General features: G+C 43.0%; 1 protein-coding gene across 2 annotated transcripts in view; it reads left to right on the forward strand.

Annotated features, from left to right (window-relative positions):
• Positions 1–20,919, forward strand: part of LOC132380216 (ras-related protein Rab-37-like) — a 102,714-nt gene that overhangs the window by 4,064 nt on the left and 77,731 nt on the right. Inside the window, exon 2 of one of the 2 annotated variants that reach the window (XM_059948922.1) lies at positions 12,214–12,324. The exons of the other annotated variant lie outside the window; for it this stretch is intronic. Coding sequence (XP_059804905.1) covers positions 12,214–12,324 — 111 coding nt within the window. The remainder of the gene's footprint in view (positions 1–12,213; positions 12,325–20,919) is intronic. 2 annotated transcript variants of the gene reach the window in all.

Below are 20,919 nucleotides of genomic sequence, written 5' to 3' on the forward strand. Positions count from 1 at the left end.
ATTCAGAGGGATCTAAGGTACACTGTCGCATGATTCACAAAAGGCTCGTATACAATTATGACAAGTAATTAAGAAAGTTAACAGAATGTTATCATTTATTGATTGGGTTTCCTTATTTAATAATGACTATGAGTAGTGGAAGCAGTTTGAAGAACGTTCACTGGATCAATGGATGGAACAGGCAAGATCTCTACTGAAAAAAGTTTGGAAAGGCTGCGATTGTCTCTGAACTTTAAAAGAATGAGAGGGGATTTGAGTGAAATGAGGGATGTTTCCACTTGGAGTGTTCAGAACTAAAGTTCATATTTAAACAATAAGGAGTCATCTGTTTAATATAGAGAACAAGTGAAATTTCTTTGAGGTTGCAAACAGATTCAATGGCAAGGCAAATTCAAGGGGTCAATAGGCTTATTCTTGCCTCCCCGTGTGTTTGATCCCAACCATAGATGCTGTCTGTATGGTTGTACTTTATCCCATCCATGTTCCCAAAGACACGTGAGTTGGCTACAATCTGACTGCAAACACCCATTAATATAGGGAAGTGCCAAAAAGTAGTTTCTATGTGAAGTGGGGTATTCAAATGGACTGCATATAATTAAGAAAGTTAACAGAATGTTGTCACTTATTGCTTGGGTTTCCTTATTTGTTTGGGTGGAATGCAGTGTGTATTGGTATTGAGTTAGGTGAAAAATTAGATCTGTATCTGGGATTAGTGTGGATGGGCAGATGGTTCGGCATGGACAAGGTGGGCCAACAAGCCCGATTCTACGCCTGTGACTCTTTGAATCTAGGAGCAGACTGAAGAACAGCCACAACAGATGTTCGCTTCAAATGCACCCAAGCTGGGACAGCTTGGAATAGGCTCAGAAGATGGCTTGCTCTGCATTTTCCCATAAAACTCTCCACAGGCATTATTCAGATGTTCATATCTTACACCTTATCTAGAGTGAGATTTGAGCTGTTGATATTAAACTTCCCTCTGAAGAGGTCAACAAAGTTTTAAAACAGGGCAGTTGGACTGAATCAGAATCAGGTTTAATATCACAGGCATATGTTGTGAAAATAGTTGTCTTGCAGCAGCAGTACATTGCAATACATAATTTATAAACTATAAATTACAATAAGTATATATAAAAATAAGTTTAAAAAGTAGTGCAAAAAGAGAAGGAAACATAGTGAGGTAGTGTTTATAGGTTCATTGTCCATTCAGAAATCTGATGGCAGAGGTGAAGAAGCTGTTCCTGAAACAGAATTTAAGTCTTCAAGCACCTGTGCCTCCTTGCCGATGGTAGCGAAAAGAAGAGGGCAAGTTCTGGGTGATGGAGGTCTTCAATAATGCCTTTTTGAGGCGTCACCTTTGAAGGAGCCCTGGATGCTGGGGAAGAAATGTGCCCATGTGGAGCTGACTGAGTTTAAAACTTCCTGCAGCTTTCTCTGATCCTCTGCAGTGGCCCTTCCATACCAGATGGCAATGCAACCAATTAGAGTGCCCTCCATGTCTTGAGTGACATACCGATTCTCCTCAGACTCCTAATGAAACATAGCTGCTATCATGTCTTCTTGATCATTGCATCAATATGTTGGATACAGGATAGATCTTCAGAGATGTTGACACCCAGATCTTGAATGTCCTCACCTTTTCCATTTCTGATCCCTTGATAAGGACTGGTGTGTGCTCCCTTAGCTTTCCTTTGTAAAGTTCAAAATCAACTGCTTGGTCTTAATGACATTGAGTGCAAAGTTGTCGCTACAACACCTCTCAACTTGCTCCTGTATTCCTCCTCATCACCATCTGAAATGCTGCTAACAATAGTTGGAAAATGTATAGACACTGAGCTGTGCCTAGCCACATAACTGTGGGTGTAGAGGGAGAAGAACAGTGGGCTAAGCACACATCCTCGAGGTGCGCCAGTGTTGATCATCAGTGATAAGGAGATGTTATTTCTGATCTGTACAGACTGTGGTCTCCCAGTGAATAAGTCAAGGATCCACTTGCAGAGGGAGGTAAAGAGGCCCAGTTTTGGAGCTGTTTGATTAGAACTTAGGGTATGATTATGTTGAACACTGAGTATAGTCAATAAACATCAGTCTGACATAGGTATTGCTATGTTCCAGTTGATCCAAGGCTGAGTGGAGAGCTAGTGAGGTTGTATCTGCTGAAGCCCTAATGTGGCGATAGGCAAATTGCAGTGGGTCCAGGGCCTTGCTTAGGCAGGAGCTGATTCTAGCCATGACCAACCTCTGAAAGCACCTTATCACAGTAGATGTTAGTGCTACTGGGCAATAGTAATTGAGGCTTAATATTCACCCTGCTCTTCTTGGGTACTGCTATGATTAGCACCCATTTGAAGCAGGTGGAAACCTCTGACTGCAGCAATGAGAGATTGAAGATGTCCTTGAATATTTCCACCAGTTGATTTTCAGAACCCTACGAGGTACACCATCAGGGGCTGCTGCCTTGCAAGGGTTTACCTCTTGAAAGGTGTTCTGATGTCAGCCTGTGAGACAGAGATCACAGAGTTGCCAGGTGCTGCAGGAATTCACACAGGTGTCATTTTATTCTCCCTTTCTAGCTGTGCATAAAAGGAGTTGAGCTCATCTGGGCGTGAAGCATCATAGCCATTAATGATGCCAGTTTTCAAACCCTGCCAGAGCTGATATATATCCAATTCCATCTCTAGCCTCAATCGGATTGTTTTTTTGGCCCTTAAGTTGGCTTCCATAGATTGTACCTGGGCTTCTTGTGTAGTTCTGAATCATTGGTCTTGAATGCCACAGATTACATCCCTCAGCAGACTACAAATCTCCTAGTGCATCCACAGCTTTTAGCTTGGGTATGTCCATTATGCTTTTGAAGGCATGTACATATCCATACAAGTTTTGATGAATTGTAATGTATTCATTCAGAGTCAAAGATGAATCCCTGAATATTGTCCAGTCCTCTGACTCGAAGCAGTCCTGTGAGCACCAGCTTCCAGGCATTTCTGAGTTATGCATTTGTTAAGCCTGGCCTAACGTGTGAACTCTGAACTACCGTGCATCAACATGGCAACCTGTCCAGCAAAGAGTCAACAAGTTTAGATCATAGAGGTTCACTGATTACACTGATTCTATTTGAAGGTCATCAAAGTCATCTCCATTTGCCACAACTGACAAATTTCTGAGGCTATTTAAGGATATCCGTGTGCTCTATGAGAACTATGTGTCATCTTCTCATTATGACCATCAAAGAAGCTTGAAGACCCACACTCAACCTTTTAGGAACAGCTTCCACACCCCCCTCCACCCTGGGAACCAGATATATGAATGGTCCATGAACACTACCTCTTTTGCACTTTTTAATATTGTAAATTATAGTAATTTTTATACCTTGCTACTGTACTGGTGACACAAAACAATAAAATTCACAATAATGAAATGAAAAGTTTCTGAATAGCAAAAAAATTACTATACAGAGCAGTAAACAGAAAAAAATAAAATCAATACTTGGTGTGACTACCCTTTGCCTTTAAAATTACAGTACATCAATTCTCTTAGGTACACTGTTGTGCAGTTTTATAAGAAAATCAGCTGGTGGGTTGTTCTTGGAGAAGCATCTTGGATAACTTGCCACAGTTCTTTGAAACTTTGGGTGTCTCACTTGCTTCTGTCTCTTCAGGTAATCCCAAACAGCCTCAATAATGTTAAGACAGAGCTCTGTAGAGGTCAAACCATCTGAAACCAGATTAAAAAAATCTAGGGTGCCTGAGACGTTTGCACAATATTGTATATATACCCTAAACCCACAAATTCCAGGTTCAGAGGAAAGGAGAAATCACAGTAGCTGGAGGTTGAATGGTGTTACAAGAATATGAGAAGCTGGGAGAATTAATAACAAATGGGAGCATTTGAAAATCTAGCAGCTGGAGTTGGTTTGCAAGTATGAGTGTGCCATGGAGAATGAGAAAGTGAGGACCGGAGTTTTTAATTGAGCTTGAAACTTATGTTGTCAGGTAGCTAACCAAATTGCATTGGAACTGTCAACCCTTCATCAGGATTGGAAAGGAAGGGGACAAAAATGAGAATAAGGAGGTGGGAGGAAGCTGGCAGGTGATAGGGAAGACCTGGTGAGAGAGAAGTGGGGAAGAATGTGGGAGGTGATGCTGCCTGACTTGCTGAGTTCTTCCTTTTTTGTTGTTGTCCAAGACCTCCAGTAGCTTGGATTAATGGCCGAGGATTACTGTATCGGAGGCAGATTCGAGAAAGGTAGCTTAAGGAGGAAATGGCGGTCTTGGTCATGGTACTGATCTGTGATCGGAGGTCTATCTTGTGGTCAAGTTGTCAGTATGTGATGTTTACTTGTGAGAAGAATCAAGTGGATCTGCTAAGAATGAAGCTAAGGAAAGCTTTACTCTTCTTCAGATTTAACTGGTGACAATATTTGCTTAAATAATACCGAATGATGGACAAACATTTCTTCACGTTAGTAGTTGGACACAAGTTAGGAATAATTTATTTTAGAATACATTTTACCAAGAAATTCATCTACTGTGTCTAAAAAACCTCAAGGGAGAAGTTGGATCTAGATGTGTTTAAAATGTAGAACTCGCACTCTTAGTGCTCATTACCCATCAATATCCCCACAAGCATCTCAGTTGTGAATTGCTATGGACATTTCAGAGTCATAGAGCAATGCAGCACAAAAACAGGGCTGCCTTGTTCATAAAAACACAAAATGCTGGCAGAACTCAGCAGGCCAGACAGCATCTATGGGAGGAGGTAGTGACGACGTTTCGGGCCGAAACCCTTCATCAGGAGTGAAGTAACATGGGATGGTGGAGAGGGGATAAGAAGTGGGGGGAGGGATGAAGTAGAGAGCTGGGAAGTGATAGGCTGGAGGGAAATGGGCAAGGGGGAAGGTGGAGAATTATGGGAAATAAAAGAGAAAGAAAGGTAGGGCTGGGGGGGAGATTATAGTGAGGGGGGGAAAGAGAGAGAAAGAGAACCAGACTAAGATAATAGATAGGGATGGGGGTGGGGGGGGGCAGGAGTATCAATGGAGGTCTGTGAATTGAATGTTCATGCCGGCAGGTAGGAGGCTACCTAGGCGGGAGATAAGGTATTGCTCCATCGACCTGCGTGTGGCCTCATCTTGACGGTAGAGGAGGCCGTGGACAGACATGTCGGAGTGGGAGTGGTCTGTGGAATTGAAGTGTGCGGCCACAGGGAGATCCCGCCACTGCTGGAGGACCGAGCGCTGGTGTTCGGCAAAACGGTCTACCAGTCTATGGCGGGTCTCCCCAATGTATAAATGGCCACATCGGGAGCACCGGATACAGTACATCACCCCAGTTGACTTGCAGGTGAAGTGGTGCCTCACCTGAAAGGACTGCCTGGGGCCTAGGATGGTGGTGAGGGAAGAAGTGTGGGGGCAGGTGGAGCACTTCTTCCGTTTGCAGGAATGAGTGCTCAGAGGGAGGTCAGTGGGGAGGGATGGGGGGATGAATGGACAAGGGAGTCATGTAGGGAGCGATCCCTGCGGAAAGCCGAGAGTGGGGGGGAGGGGAAGATGTGGCTGGTGGTGGGATCATTCATGCTGACTTTGGTGCCTCCTAAACGAGTCCCACTTGCCTTGTTTAACATAAATGCCTCTAAACCAGGAGATCCCAGCTGGGGTCCATGGATCCTTTGCTTAATGCTATTGGCCCATGGCGTAAAAACGTTGGGAGCCCCTGCTCTAAACCTTTCCTATCAATGTATTTATCCACAAGTTGTTTAAATATTGGTATCATACTTGCCTCAACAGCTTTCTCTGGCAGATCATTCCACGTACTTAACACAGTCTGCGTGAAGAAGATGCCCATTCAGGTCCCTTTTAAATCTTTCACTTAGAGGCTAGGGTTTCACTGTCAGTACCTGACATGGTCACTCAGGAAAATGTAAGTCTATATTTACTCCCACATTCTCATTTCTCAGCATTAATAATAATGGAATATTAAAATCTGCAGTTCCACTTAAACACATCTCATACCCATTACACCCCTTGTAGTTGCACAAGTTCAGGCCTCCATAGAGTTCCCTGGGTCAAGAGTTATCCCATAAATAATTACTAAAACAGAGTATCTAGCCATTATCCTATCGCATTTTGTGGAATCATGCTGTGTGTAAATTGGCTTTGCAGTTTACAAGTAGCCCCTGAGCTTTAGTTGATTTGGAAAGTCATGAACTGAACAATGAATCAGAATCAGGTTTAATACCACTGGCATATGTCGTGTAAATCAAAGTCAGCCTGCCCTTTCACTCCCTGTTTTAAAATTCCAGGATAACAACCAACTCATTCAGTCTGCTGATTGATAAATGTGCAGAATGCGTTGCATGAGCCAAACCACCTTTAGTCGGTGAATCAACACCGGCTAGGGGGGATGACATGGGAAAAGCACATCAGCTTTTCCATGGGAGCTCTACACAGGGGTGGGAGCACTGGATTCCTTCAACCGAAAGTTTAATTCTTTTCCTTTATACCTGGCATGTGCTGGGTGTTCAGTACTGAAGCACAGAGAATTAAAAAAAAATCTCATTCACCTTTCTCCAAAGGTGTGGGGCAACAGTTCAGACCCTCATGTATGGAGGGAAGAGGGTGTTCTACAAAGTTAGCTTTTCTTGCTCTCTGACACTGGATGCAATATGGTAGTGAGATGATAATGGAATAAGATGCCTTTTATCATTCCTGCCAGCAGTGAGCTAATTGTTTGGCTCAACCACTTAAATAGCAAACTCTTTGCTTCAGTATCTGATCACTGTCACCCAGTTACCAACAGAATTGGCATTTATTACACATGCATCACTATCCATTGTTAACTGGTTCTCAGCTGCAAAGCTGCCTTCAGTTCCTACTCTGTCTGAGCCTGGCTTCACAGCTTAACTTCTGAGAGCAGTGCTTGGTACAAAAAAGGGGCGTAGCTGTGTTGCGAAAAGTACCAGCAAAAGTTATCCTGTTCTCTATGGAAAACATTAAGATATTGCATATTGTCAGCCAGTTCTCAGTGTCTCCTGCAACAATTTCTTTCCCCACCATCTTCAGTCCACCTGATCTTGCTCTCCTCCCTGGAACCACTGCTCTATCTACACTCTCTTCGTATCTGCCCACGTCTCACCTTCCCTTCACTCTGTTCCCAAGCCTAAACTCTCTCATTGTAAGGCATTTCATTTCTTCCCATCCTAACAGTCCCCACCTCTTTGCCCATTACTCTCACCCTCTCCAGGTATACCATATAATACCATATAACAATTACAGTACGGGAACAGGCCATCTCAGCCCTTCTAGTCTGTGCCGAACGCTTACTCTCACCTAGTCCCACCTACCTGCACTCAGCCCATAACCCTCCATTCCTTTCCTGTCCATATACCTATCCAATTTTTTTTAAATGACAAAATTGAACCTGCCTCTACCACTTCTACTGGAAGATTGTTCCACACAGCTACCACTCTCTGAGTAAAGAAGTTCCCCCTCATGTTACCCCTAAACTTTTGCTCCTTAACTCTCAACTCATGTCCTCTTGTTTGAATCTCCCCTACTCTCAATGGAAAAAGCCTATCCATGTCAACTCTATCTATCCTGCTCATAATTTTAAATACTTCTATCAAGTCCCTCCTCAACCTTCTATGCTCCAAAGAATAAAACCCTAACTTGTTCAACCTTTCTCTGTAACTTAGGTGCTGAAACACAGTTAACATTCTAGTAAATCTTCTCTGTACTCTCTCTATTTTGTTGACATCTTTCCTACAATTCTGTGACCGCAACTGTACACAATACTCCAAATTTGGCCTCACCAATGCCTTGTACAATTTTAACATTATATCCCAACTCCTATACTCAATGCTCTGATTTATAAAGGCCAGCATACCAAAAGCTTTCTTCACCACCCTATCCACATGAGATTCCACCTTCAGGGAACTATGCACCATTATTCCTAGATCACTCTGTTCTACTGCATTCCTCAATGCCCTACCATTTACCATGTATGTCCTATTTGGATTATTCCTACCAAAATGTAACACCTCACACTTATCAGCATTAAACTCCATCTGCCATCTTTCAGCCCAATCTTCTAACTGGCCTAAATCTCTCTGCCAGTTTTGAAAACCTAATTCACTATCCACAACGCCACCTATCTTAGTATCATCTGCATACTTACTAATCCAATTTACCACCCCATCATCCAGATCATTAATATATATGACAAACAACATTGGACCCAGTACAGATCCCTGAGGCACACCACTAGTCACCGACCTCCAACCTGACAAACAGTTATCTACCACTACTCTCTGGCATCTCCCATCTAGCTACTGTTGAATCCATTTTACTACTTCAATATTAATACCTAATGATTGAATCTTCCTAACTAACCTTACGTGCGGAACCTAGTCAAAGTCCTTACTGAAGTCTATATAGACAACATCCACTGCTTTACCCTCATCAATTTTCCTAGTAACCACTTCAAAAAATTCAATAAGATTTGTCAATCATGACCTTCCACATACTAATCCATGTTGACTGTTCCTAACAGGTTGTTGGTTCAGGTGTAAGATACTAAACCAGGAGTTAACCACTGTGACACCTTTCCTTAAATGTCTTTTTACACCTTTAAGTTTATCACCAGTTGGTCATGGCCCCCCCCCCACCACAAATGAGCAAGGACAGTTGTATGGAAGTGATAAATATAGCCACAGTACATCAAGAGAAAGGGAACTAGAAAAACATCTTCTCAACCCTTAGTCATCCTCGTTCTCTCATCAGCACCTCAGTACTCCCTTAAGCTCACCAGTCAGTTGTCAAGGATCCATCATGCCTTGCACAATCATCTAAAGGCATCCATGTCCAAAAATCAGTGATCATATTCTTGGTGTCTCAGTTGTATGGCTGAAAGACCTCTGCTTCTCATTTTCTGCATCCCAGGTTCAATCCTGACCTCTGGTGCTATCTCTGTAGAGTTTGCATATTCTCAGGCAAGCACAGGAAGAGGATACGAAGAGTGTTAGCTGTGGATCAGAAGTCCCATTTCCCAAATAAACTTGGTTCATAGGAGCTAACCTGAGGGCTTGAGGCCTTACTGCAAGCTGGAACCTTAGTGCAGAACTCAGTATCAAAGGTGTCATCCCTCAGCTGAGATATGATACTGAAGTCCTCTCTCTAGTGAATGGAATATATCTGAGGAAGAGTAAGGGAGCTGCCCCAAGATTGCGTCATATTTATCGCTCCACAAATAGCAAAGAAGCAATTTCACACTGTTTCTTTTTGTGGGGTTAGGCTGATGCAGTACTATATCTGTTCTAACAGTGGCTGCATATACATGTAGGTACAGAGCTGGTTGTAGAGCAGTTAACGTTGTTGTAAGGCAATGAAAAGTGCTATCAGAATGCAAGATCAATGTTTTGGTGAGCACTGTTGCTTTTCCCCACCTGTTGTGATCTTAAATATAGAATGCTTGAAAAATGTCTGTGGGTCTTCAAGCCCTGTATGTAAAGTCAGGGGCATATCACTATGATTACTGACAAGTTGAAAAGGCAGGGGATGTGGCCATTCACTGTAGTGAAGCTAGGTTAGAGATAGCATTAAACCAGTTACCTCATGGTCGGCATTGTTGAAGCAACAAATGGATATTTTCTTTGTGTTATAGGTCACGTGTGGCATTTTGGCTGTGTCTGCAGAGATTCTGTATGTGTTGTAGAACATGACTGAGAAAATGTTCATTAATACGATGTTTGTGGTGGAGCAAGTGTTGCTGTGAGGGCCACATAGTTGAAGCACCATTGGGGCAGACTTGGGAAGCACAATTGCTGAATCATTCCAGAGAGCTCAAGGAACCCTTCCTTCCATGTCGGCCACTTGAATGAAGATGAGGCAAATAGGAGATGCAGTTTCACTGCTTTCCTTGGGAGATGCATGTGTGTGGCATTGCTTGCCCTTGGTGAGTTTGTTTCAATGATGTTCTTGGGCACACCACCCCTATCTAGCCACTCACAGTACACCTTTCCACCCTCACAGTTACCTATCCAACATATGAACCCAGATGAGCCAAAACTTTCTCAGGAGGGAACTCCCTTCAGCGCCAGTGCTCCTACACGTGGGATGATGATTTTTCTCTCGTAGTCATCACTGGTTTCTTTCACCTTTGTTGTGACAGAAGGGTGATATAGAACCTTAGAGCTCTGATCCTTGCCTGCCCCTCTCATCATTTCCACAGCACAGCTCTCCTTGAAGCACCCCAACCTCCCAACAGCCTTATGACAACTGTCCTTTGGTCAGTCTCCCCTCTAACTTTACCTGTGGACCACATCCATTCACGCTATGATCTCTTACTGTTACACTCTCTCGCAAACTTCCACTCAATGACACTGAACTAATCCAGTTCCCTCATGTCTTCTGGTCCTCTCCTTCTGTCTACATAATCTTTACATCCTGGTATGTTAACTACAACTCCCACAGGAATCCTGGCTTACAATATATTAACTGACATTGTATATTAAACAAAAATCTTTAAAAATAGTAAGGCATCCCAGGAGTGTTATCCAACTGGCGTTGACATCAATGTGTCTAAAATTTTGAAGAAATCAGTTTAAAGGAATTGTTAGCAGAGGGGTTCCAGGTCTTGGAGCCATGCTTCTGAAGGTCCTCTAGTGAAGCAATGTAAGTGGGGGGGTGGGGGGTTAATTAAAGGGTAAGTTCAGAGGTCACAGAGTTTACCCTCTAGGCCAGAGGGGGTTATTCATCTCTCTGTAGATGGTGGGGATGGAGGAAGCTACATAATCCACCTACATTTGCATCCACTCATCTTTGAAAAACCTTGCTGAATTAACTTGAAAATTTTTTTGTGTGTTTGTTGATCCTGCCTGTGAGACAATAGAAGCTAGTGAAGTCTGCTGCCCCAAGGCAGATAATACACAGTATTTGTGTGTGAGTCATCCTCAAGTAATCCTGTTCCTGAGTAAATATTGTATATGCAATAGGAGGAGGATCAAAATTGCTTTTCAGATCCTGCATTTCAAACACCTGCAAAAGCTTTCCAGTCAAAGCAATATTTTCAAGGTGTGGGGTCTGCTGTGAGTGGCACAGCTGGCAGAGCTGCTCTCCCACAGGTCCAGTGACCTGGGTTCAATCTGTGTGGAGTTTGCATGTACTCCGTGACCACTTGGGTTTCCTCCAGATGCTCCAGTTTCCTCCCACATACCAAAGATGTGTCCGTTAGTTTAACTGGCCAGTGTAGGTGAGTGGCAGAATCTAAGTCGGGAGAACTGATTCCAGGGAAAATTAGTGGGGAATGGGGATGCTCTGTGAATGGGATTATATTGATGAACTGGACTGGCTTCCTATGTTTAAGGAAATTGGGAAATATGGCAACTCATTCATGCACTGTAAAGATCCTACACACAGCAGAGTGATGATGACCATCATAAACACATGAGATTCTGAATATGCTGGAAATCCAGAGTAATATGCATGAAATGCTGGAGGAACTCAGCAGGTCAGGCAGCATCTTTAGAAAAGAATAAAGAGTCAATGTTTTGGGCAAAGACCATTCATCAGGACTCTGGATTCCTCTCCACATGAAAATGAAAGTCTCAGCCTGAAATGCCAACTTTTTAGTCATCGCCTTAGGCGCTGCCTGACCTGTTGAGTTCCTCGAGCATTTTGTGGATGATGATCATCGTCTCCCATACAGTTATACCCTGGAACTACTCACACCTCAGTATTATGCCTCATTATGAGATGTGGCTTTGCAGTTTAGCATTCCCTCAGTACTTCCAGAAGCCTCAGCTCAGATCCAAAGTTTTGGTCTTAAATATCTGCCCTTCTAAACTGGAGTCAGTGACAACCAGCTGAGCAAAAGCTTTTCCTAAAAGCAACAGAGGGGAAGGATTCAGGAACATCCTCTGGTTTGCACCAGCTCCTGCACCTTTCAATGCAATAGAAAACTCGACCTACACAACTCCAAGAAAATTTCAACCTGAATCACAACACCCTCCTTTTGAGATTAGTGTGCAATGTGGAGAGAAATTTTTGCTGAGATCTCTTTGGATACTGCTGGGTCTTTGGATCTTTATAAAAGGATCTTTAGATTAAGGATAATCTCCAAAAATGTTGCTGGATTTCTTGCATTAAACTGATTTGTTGAATAACTGTTTCATTCACTCCTTAAGGAAGGTTCTAATGAGACTTTGCACGCATTGTAGGTGATGTTAATTGGAGATTCTGGTGTGGGCAAGACCTGCTTCCTGGTCCAGTTCAAAGATCACGCCTTTCTAGCAGGGAGCTACATTGCCACTGTTGGAATAGACTTCAGGGTGAGATTTATACTCATTTCGTAACCTGATTTGTATTTTAAAATGAGGAGTTTCCTCATCCCCCAGCTATCCAGAATGGAGTGATTTAGAGTGGACTTGATTTTGCTGCATGTGCATCCTAAGAAAGACCTGAATTAGGATCAAAATTGAATAACACTTACCCTTCAAAGGTCTTCACCCTCAGGCATGCTTATAAACAAGGTCCATATGATGAATCCCTTTCATATCTCCCATGTGGCCCAGGGATGCAAAGGCTTTTTTTAAAGGGCATCTACAGTGCAAATCCCCCAATTTGATATCTGAGGCCACATTAATTTGTGTTTTAACTACACACTCTGTTATTCATCAAGGGCTTATTTAAGCCTGCACTGTACCTCACAGTTCAAAGTACATGTATTATCAAAGTACATACACCATATACAACTCTGGGATTAATCTTCCTGCAGGCAGCCACAACACAAAGAAACACAATAGAAACCTGAAAAAGCCACACCACAAAGACAGGCATACATCCAATGTATGAAAAAGAAAGACCAAATTGTGCAAGCAAACAATCCACAGAACAGGAACCACAGAGTCCCTGAAAGTCCACAGCCATGGAGACATTTCAGTGCTGCAGATGGTCCAGAAGCCTGATAGCCGCTGGCCACAGCTACAAAGCTAGATTCAGCACTGAGGTGAGTAGTGATCTGAACACTGGTTCGTCCTCTACCCTCGGCCTTGATGCCTTAGTCTTTTTAATCTCACTCAGTGCTTAAATCTGCTAAACATCAGTTCATTTTCTACTCTCGAGCCCAGAAGCCACCACTTAAGTCTCGCCCAAGTTCTCCTTAGCAATGACTGCCAGTCATACCTGCATTCTTGAGAGTCCATTCGATAGGTTTCAATGAGGTCACCCCTCATTCTTCTGAATTCCAGTGAATACTTGCCCAAAGCCATTAAACGCTCTTCATATAACAAGACATTCAAACCTGGAATCATTTTTGTGAACCTCCTTTGAACCCTTTCCTGTTTCAACACCTCCTAAGATAAAGGGCCAAAAACTGCTGCCATGGGTGCACTGCACACTGTGCCATGATCTCCAGTGGCATTGAATGTATCCAGTGATTGCCTCTGTGTCAGGCTGTAGCTCCTCCGATTGCACAGGAGATTGGGACAGGGGGTGCTGAAGGCAACCGTTGAATAAATGTGGATGGATTAGTGGAGTTAGAGGAGATCAGGAAATCTATGATTCACGTTACCATATCACAGTCAAAACACGTCCAGGTAGTGGACAGCTTGGTGTTAATAATTCAAAACACTTCTCAATCTATTTCTGTAAACCTTCTCTAGACCTACAAATTTGCCTCTGAAATTGCCCCTTTTGCTGAACTTTTGTGGATCTCTTTGCCCTGCTATAGCCATTCACCCTGAGCCATTCTTCAAGACCCCCTCAACTTTCCATCAACCCCTCCTTCTGTTTTGTTAAAACTTCTGGAAGATCAATTATTCAAACACACAGAACATGCAAAATAGAAACGGTAGGAAATCATTTGGTCCCTTGTGCCTCCTTCACTGTTCATTAAGATTTTGACTAATTTTTTTACCACAGCATCACTTATCTATATCTATCCCATATCTCTTGATTCCTTTAATTATATAAAAAATATAAAATTCTAACTTGAATAAAGTTAGTAAATGAGCCCTCATAGACTTCTTAAGCAGAGAATTACAAAGATTTACTGTCTTCTGGATGAAAGAGTTTCTTTTCATCTTTGGTTAACCTTTTATTGTGAGCTTGTGAATGTCAGCTACCTGTCTACCCTGTCAAACTTCATGAGAACTTTGTAAATTATTCCCATAATTCCCATAAATTCTAGGGAGTACAGAGCCAGTCTACTTAACCTCTTCTCATGAGACAACCATCCTATTCCCAGGAACCAATCCCACAAACACTCACTGCATTCCCTCTATCATACACGGTACGGTTCCACACAGTAGGCTTATTCAGAAAGTCAGAAGGCATGGGATCCAGGGAAGTTTGGCCAGGTGGATTCAGAATTGGCTTACCTGCAGAAGGCAGAGGGTCGTGGTGGAGGGAGTACATTCAGATTGGAGGGTTGTGACTAGTGGTGTCCCACAAGGATCTGTTCTGGGACTTCTACTTTTTGTGATTTTTATTAACGAACTGGATGTGGGGGTAGAAGGGTGGATTCACAAGTTTGCAGATGACTCAAAGATTAGTGGTGTTGTAGATAGTGTAGAGGATTGTCGAAGATTGCAGAGAGACAATGATAGGATGCAGAAGTGGGCTGAGAAGTGGCAGATGGAGTTTAACCCGAAGAAGTGTGAGGCATTGCACTTTGGAAGGACAAATTCCAAGGCAGAGTACAAAGTAAATGGTAGAATACTTGGTAGTGTGGAGGAGCAGAGGGATCTGGGGGTACATGTCCATGGATCCCTGAAAGTTGCCTCACAGGTAGATAGGGTAGTTAAGAAAGTTTATGAGGTGTTAGCTTTCATAAGTCGAGGGATGGAGTTTAAGAGTTGTGAGGTAATGATGCAGTTCTATAAAACTCTGGTTAGGCCACACTTGGAGTACTGTGCCCAGTTCTGGTCACCTCAATATAGGAAGGATGTGGAAGCATTGGAAAGGGTACAGAGGAGATTTACCAGGATGCTGCCTGGTTTAGAGAGTATGCATTATGATCAGAGATTAAGGGATCTAGGGCTTTATTCTCTGGAGAGAAGGAGGATGAGAGGAGACATGATAGAGGTGTACAGGATATTAAGAGGAATAGATAGAGTGGACAGCCAGCGCCTCTTTCCCAGGGCACCACTGCTCAACACAAGAGGACATGGCTTTAAGGTAAGGGGTGGGAAGTTCAAGGGGGATATTAGAGAAAGGTTTTTTACTCAGAGAATGGTTGGTGCGTGGAATGCATTGCCTGTGTCAGTGGTGGAGGCAGATACACTAGTGAAATTTAAGAGACTACTAGACAGGTATATGGAGGAATTTAAGGTGGAGGATTATATGGGAGGCAGGGTTTAAAGGTTGGCACAACATTGTGGGCTGAAGGGCTGTGCTGTACTATTCTATGTTCTATGTTCATAGGTACATCCTTTAGAACATGGAACATAGAATATAGAAATCTACAACACATTACAGGCCCTTCGGCCCACAATGATGTGCCGACCATAGAACCTACTCTAGAAACCCCTAGGATTTCCCTACTGCATAGCCCTCTATTTTTCCTAAGCTCCACATACCTATCTAAGGGTCTCTTAAAAGACCCTATTGTACCCACCTCCACCACCATTGCCAGCAGTACATTCCATGCATCCACCACACTCTGTGTGGAAAAACTTACCCATGACATCTCCTCTGTACCTACTTTCAAGTACCTTAAGTCTATGTCACCTCGTGTTAGCCATTTCAGCCCCAAGAAAAAGCCTTTGGTTATCCACACAATCAATCTCATCATCTTATGCACCCAAGTCTTCTTTGCTAGGTACGGAGACTAGATCTGGACACAACATTCCAAGTTACATGCAAAATGCCTGGAGGAAGTGAATAGGTCAGGCAGCATTTATAGAGAGGAGTAAGACGTTTCTGGCCAAGACCCTTCATCAAGACTGGAAAGGAAGGGGGAAGAAACCAGACTAAGAAAGTGTGGAGAGGGGAAGGAATGTAAGCTGGAAGGTGCAGGCAAAGCCAGGAGAGGGGAAAGATAGACGGGTGGGGAAGGGAGGATGAAGTGAGAAGCCAAGAGGTGATCAGTGGAAGAAGTAAAGGGCTGAAGAAGATGGATTGAGATAGGAGAGCAGAGTGGACCATGAGAGAAAGGAAAGGAGGGTGGTGATAGGCAGGTGAGGAGAAGAGAAGGGATGAGGGGATCCAAACTGGGAAATGGAAAGGAGAGAAGAGAAAGAAATTACTGTGTTAGAAAACTTGATGTTCATGCTGTCAGGTTGGAGGCTACCCAGATGGCGGATGTTGTGGAGAATGACGTGCTGAATGTCGTGATAGGTGGAAATGGGGAATTCTATGGCAGCGGGAAGATGAGGTGGGGGTGGATGTCCAGGAAATGGAGGAGATGCAGGTTAGGGAAGCGTCAATGGTAGAAGAAGGGAAACGCAGTTCTTTGAAGAAGAAGGATATCTTAGATTTTCTGGAAACTGAACACTCATCCTGAGAACAGATGTGGCAGTGACAGAAGAACAGAGAAAAGTGCATTACATTTTTACAAGTGACAGGGTGGGAAGAGGTATAGTCAAGATTGCTGTGAGAGTCAGTAGGTTTTACAAAAGGTATCAGTGGACTGTCCATGTCCAGAGATGGTAACAGAGATAGAGAAAGGGGAGAGAGATGTCAGAAATGGACCACGAGTTTAAGGCAGGGTAGAAGTTGGAGGCAAAATTGATGAAATTGACAAGTTCAGCGTGGATGTAAGAAGCACCACCAATGCAGTTGTCGGTGTAGTGCAGAAAGAGTCAGGGAGCATTACCAGGGAATGTTTGGACATGGACAAAATGGCAGGCATTGTTTGGCCAGGCAAGTGCTCATGGCTACAGCTTGTGTTTGGATAAAGTGGGAGTATCTGAGGGAGAAATTGTTGTGTGAGCAACAAGGAGCAGCATTCTTGATGTGGTCGTGCCCGCAGTTTGTGTATTTGCAATGGAACATTTGCAGTTCTGCTTGCTTAACCTGCATGTTAACTTTCATTGAAATATGCACAAAGACACCAAGATCCATCTGAACTCCAACACCTTTCAATTACTCACTACTTTAAAAAAAATACTCTCTTGTTTTTACTTTTCTTTCAACCAAAGTGGATAGCCTCACATTATATTCCACCTATCATGCCCTTGCCCATTCACGTAGCCTGCCTGTTACTGATTAAAGACTCTCTGCATCCTCCTCACAATCCACACTATTATCCAGCTTTGTATAATTAACAAACATGGATATTTTATAATTAATCCTCTGGTCTAAATTGTTGGCCTATATTGTGAACAGCTGAGGCCTTGATACATACTGATACCTGTGGCAGCCTACCGTTAAAAGTGGCCAGCTGTTCCTAGTCTTGTTTCCTGTCCAATAACCAAGCTTTGAATCAGACCATTAGGTTTCCCATACATCCTAATGCTGATGGGTAACATCGTTTGGGACATCTCCTCTAACATCTCTGTCACATTTGTTGTTTTGATCACTTTGGGGTATTTTCTTGACACCATTGCTGCATGGTCCAAGCAGTAACTGTGCTGGTTCAGAAGCTTTTGCTGTTTTTAAAAATTCTGACATGCACAACTGAATTTCTCAGGGTCCAAGGGGAAGTTAGCTACCTAGCAAAGGCTGTCTCCCTTGTCCTCACTTCAGCTGAACAGACTTACAGAAAACCACAGAAGCACAATACAGTCAAAATGTTGACTCACTCAAGCAGATGCTAAAGGCAAACTGGCTGTAAACAGGTTTTCTGCACTGGCACAGCAGGAAGAACCCTCAGAGATGCTCTTTGAGGCATTTGCTGCATGTCTTAGCAGCAGCCGTACAGTTGGAAATGAAATTGGCCATGCTGAGCTATTTGAAGTTGCTATTGGCAACAATGATTTACATTTAAGTAGCACCTTTAACATTCAATTCAAAATTAACGGAAGTTGTTCCCTAGGCAAAAAGTGACAGGGGGATCTAAATCAGTCAATAGTTTCAGTATCAAGACAGGACTTAACTAAGAAGAAAAGGAGATATGAAAAAGAAAGAAGGAAAGAAAGAGGAAAGATGAAGAAACAGGCAGAGAGAGGGATGGGGAAAGTGAAGGGGAAGGGGATTAGGAAAGAGAGTGAGAAGGGGAGTTTTGGAGGGGAAGGAAGATTTGGGGATAGAAATCTAGAGTTGAGGGCATAACTATAAGGCTGTATGCTCACCCTTGCTCTATTCACTTTACACTTATGACTCTGAGGCTAAGCACAGCTCCAATGCCACATTCAAGTTTGCTGCTGACACCTCTGTCATAGGTCGAATCAAAGGTGGCGATGAGTCAGCAGTTAGGAGAGAGATTGAAAATCTAGCAGTGTGTGCCATAACAACCACCTCTCCACTTAATGTCAACAAGACCAATGAACTGATTGTAGACTTCGGGAGAAGAAAACCAGAGGTTCATGAGCCATCAGCCAGTGTTCACTGGAGAGTCAGAGGTAGAGGGGGTCGGCAACTTTGAATTCCTGGATGTTATTATTTCAGATGACCTGTCCTGAGCCCAGCTTTCTTTTTATAAAGAAAGCACAGCAGTGTCTCTACTTCCTTAGAGTTTGCAGGGATTCAGCATGACTTCTGAAACTTTGATAAACTTCTATAGGTGTGTAGTGGAAAGTATAGTGACTGGCTCTTGAATGGAAAGTCCTACAAAAAGTAGTGGATACAGCCCGGTCCATCACAGGTAAAGCCCTCCCCACTATTGAGCACATGCACATGAAACACTATCGCAAGAAAGCAGCATCCATCATCAGGGACCACCACCACCCAGGACATGTGGTATTCATGCTGCTGCAGTCAGGAAGAGAGCACAAGAGCCTCAGGACTCACACCATGAAGTTCAGGAACAGCCAACAGGCTCTTGAACGAAAGGGATAACTTCACTTGCCCCACAACCAATGGACTTACTTTCAAGGACACTTCATCTCTTGTTCTCGATATTTACTGCTTACTGATTTAATTTATTGTTTCTTCTTTTTGCATTTGCACAGTTTGTTGTCTTCTCTCTGCTTGAACGCCCTGGTTGGTGGTTGTCCATTGATTCCATTATAGTTACAATTCTATAAAGTTGCTGAGTATGCCCACAAGGAAATTAATCTCAGGTTGTATATGATGACATATATGTACTTTGATAATGAAATTTACATTGAACTTTGAACTTTAAACAAAGGAGGTGACATTCAGATAGATAAAGGACTACAGTTAATTGAAAGACAGGAAAAGAGGATTAGGGAAGTAGTTCTGAAGCTTAGAGCCTAGGCAGCTTAATGCATGGTGACCAGTGATGAAAGACTAAATTAAAATGGTGCATAAGAAATAAGAATATGCAGCTGGAATGAAGGAAGCCGGAAGCTCACCTGCGTGACTCTTAATTCACTTGCTACATCTTCACACAGAGAGTGGTGAATCTGTGGAATTCTCTGCCACTGGAAACAGTTGAGGCCGATTCATTGGCTATATTTAAGAGTAAGTTAGATATGGCCCTTGTGGCTAAAGGGATCAGGGGTATGGAGAGAAGGCAGGTACAGGGTTCTGAGTTAGATGATCAGCCATGATCGTACTGAATGACGATGCAGGCTCGAAGGGCCGAATGCCTACTCCTGCACCTATTTTCTATGTTTCTATGTTTACATTCAAAGGAGTGGCTTCAGATTCCAACAGGGTCAACACTAAGACACCATGACCTATGACCCTCTGGAGATGACAGGAGTGTCCCACTCCATTACACTCTGTGCAGACATGATGCATATAGGACATGTTATGAAATGCAATCCTTTGCACTAACCTTTGACGCTTGAACTACAAGGAAGCAGAAGACAGAGTAAAATCCTCCTAAGGATGGATTTCAGAGAAGAGGACTGCTTTTGATTTTCCCTCCTTAGCTTCCAAAAGAATGCTCCAGGAGGATAAAGTTAAAAATATCAGATCAGCCATTCCATCCACAAATTCCCCCTTCCACTGAAGATAAGATTATGTAGCTGTTGCTTCTGTCTCCTGAAGCCTTCACACTTCTCCATTGACCCAGTGATTCACCCTCACTTGAGACGCATCAGTCAAATGTGAACATTTGTTCAGTGATCCTTATCAATTTTTGTCATCTTGTGGTCTGTGTGCAAATCACAAGGTACTGGTTTCACAAGCCCACATCCTTTTCATTACTGTTCAACGCATGTGCTTACTCAGAGAGGGCTTCTCATTGCTGTAACTTTACATTGAAATCTACACTCCTTTCTCAAATAAATCTCCATTTCTGTCTCCAGACTTCATTCCATTATCACTGTCTTTCCTACCTGCCTGTGACCACAATTCACTTACAGCAAAGGTCTGCTCACTCTCAACCTCTCTTGCTTCCCCTCTTCCCTTCATTTCATTGCTTGCAAAGTTAAAGGGGAAGCAAGAGGAGGAAGCAACTCATATAACAAGAATAGACAAAGAAGACCTTTCAACAAACTAACAAAAAGCAGGTTGTTGCACCCAGTTCCCAGTGGTTTAGCTCAGAAGCTAATATTTTTCATTTTCCATAAACTGTTAACTTGCCTTTCCTTGCAAAAGAGCAGACATTAAAAAGTGGATTGTGACTGGTGTGTAACTTCCTTGAGACTGTTTGATAGATGCTTCTAGACATAGCAAGATATTTAGACCACTCTATTCACAGAATGAGCGAATTCCATCCAGATCCCTAACCCACTACAAATGGTCCACACCCACTGTGCTCATGAACTGAAGAAATCGGCGTGAGTAGAAGTCAGAAACAGGAAGGAAGTAATCACTCTATTGAGGGTATTATAGATCCCTCAACAGCCACAGAAACACTGAGGAACAGATTTTGGAAAGATGCAAAAAGAACAGGGTTGTTGCCATGG

The sequence above is a fragment of the Hypanus sabinus genome, chromosome 23, assembly GCF_030144855.1.
Source record: "Hypanus sabinus isolate sHypSab1 chromosome 23, sHypSab1.hap1, whole genome shotgun sequence".
Taxonomy (NCBI): domain Eukaryota; kingdom Metazoa; phylum Chordata; class Chondrichthyes; order Myliobatiformes; family Dasyatidae; genus Hypanus; species Hypanus sabinus.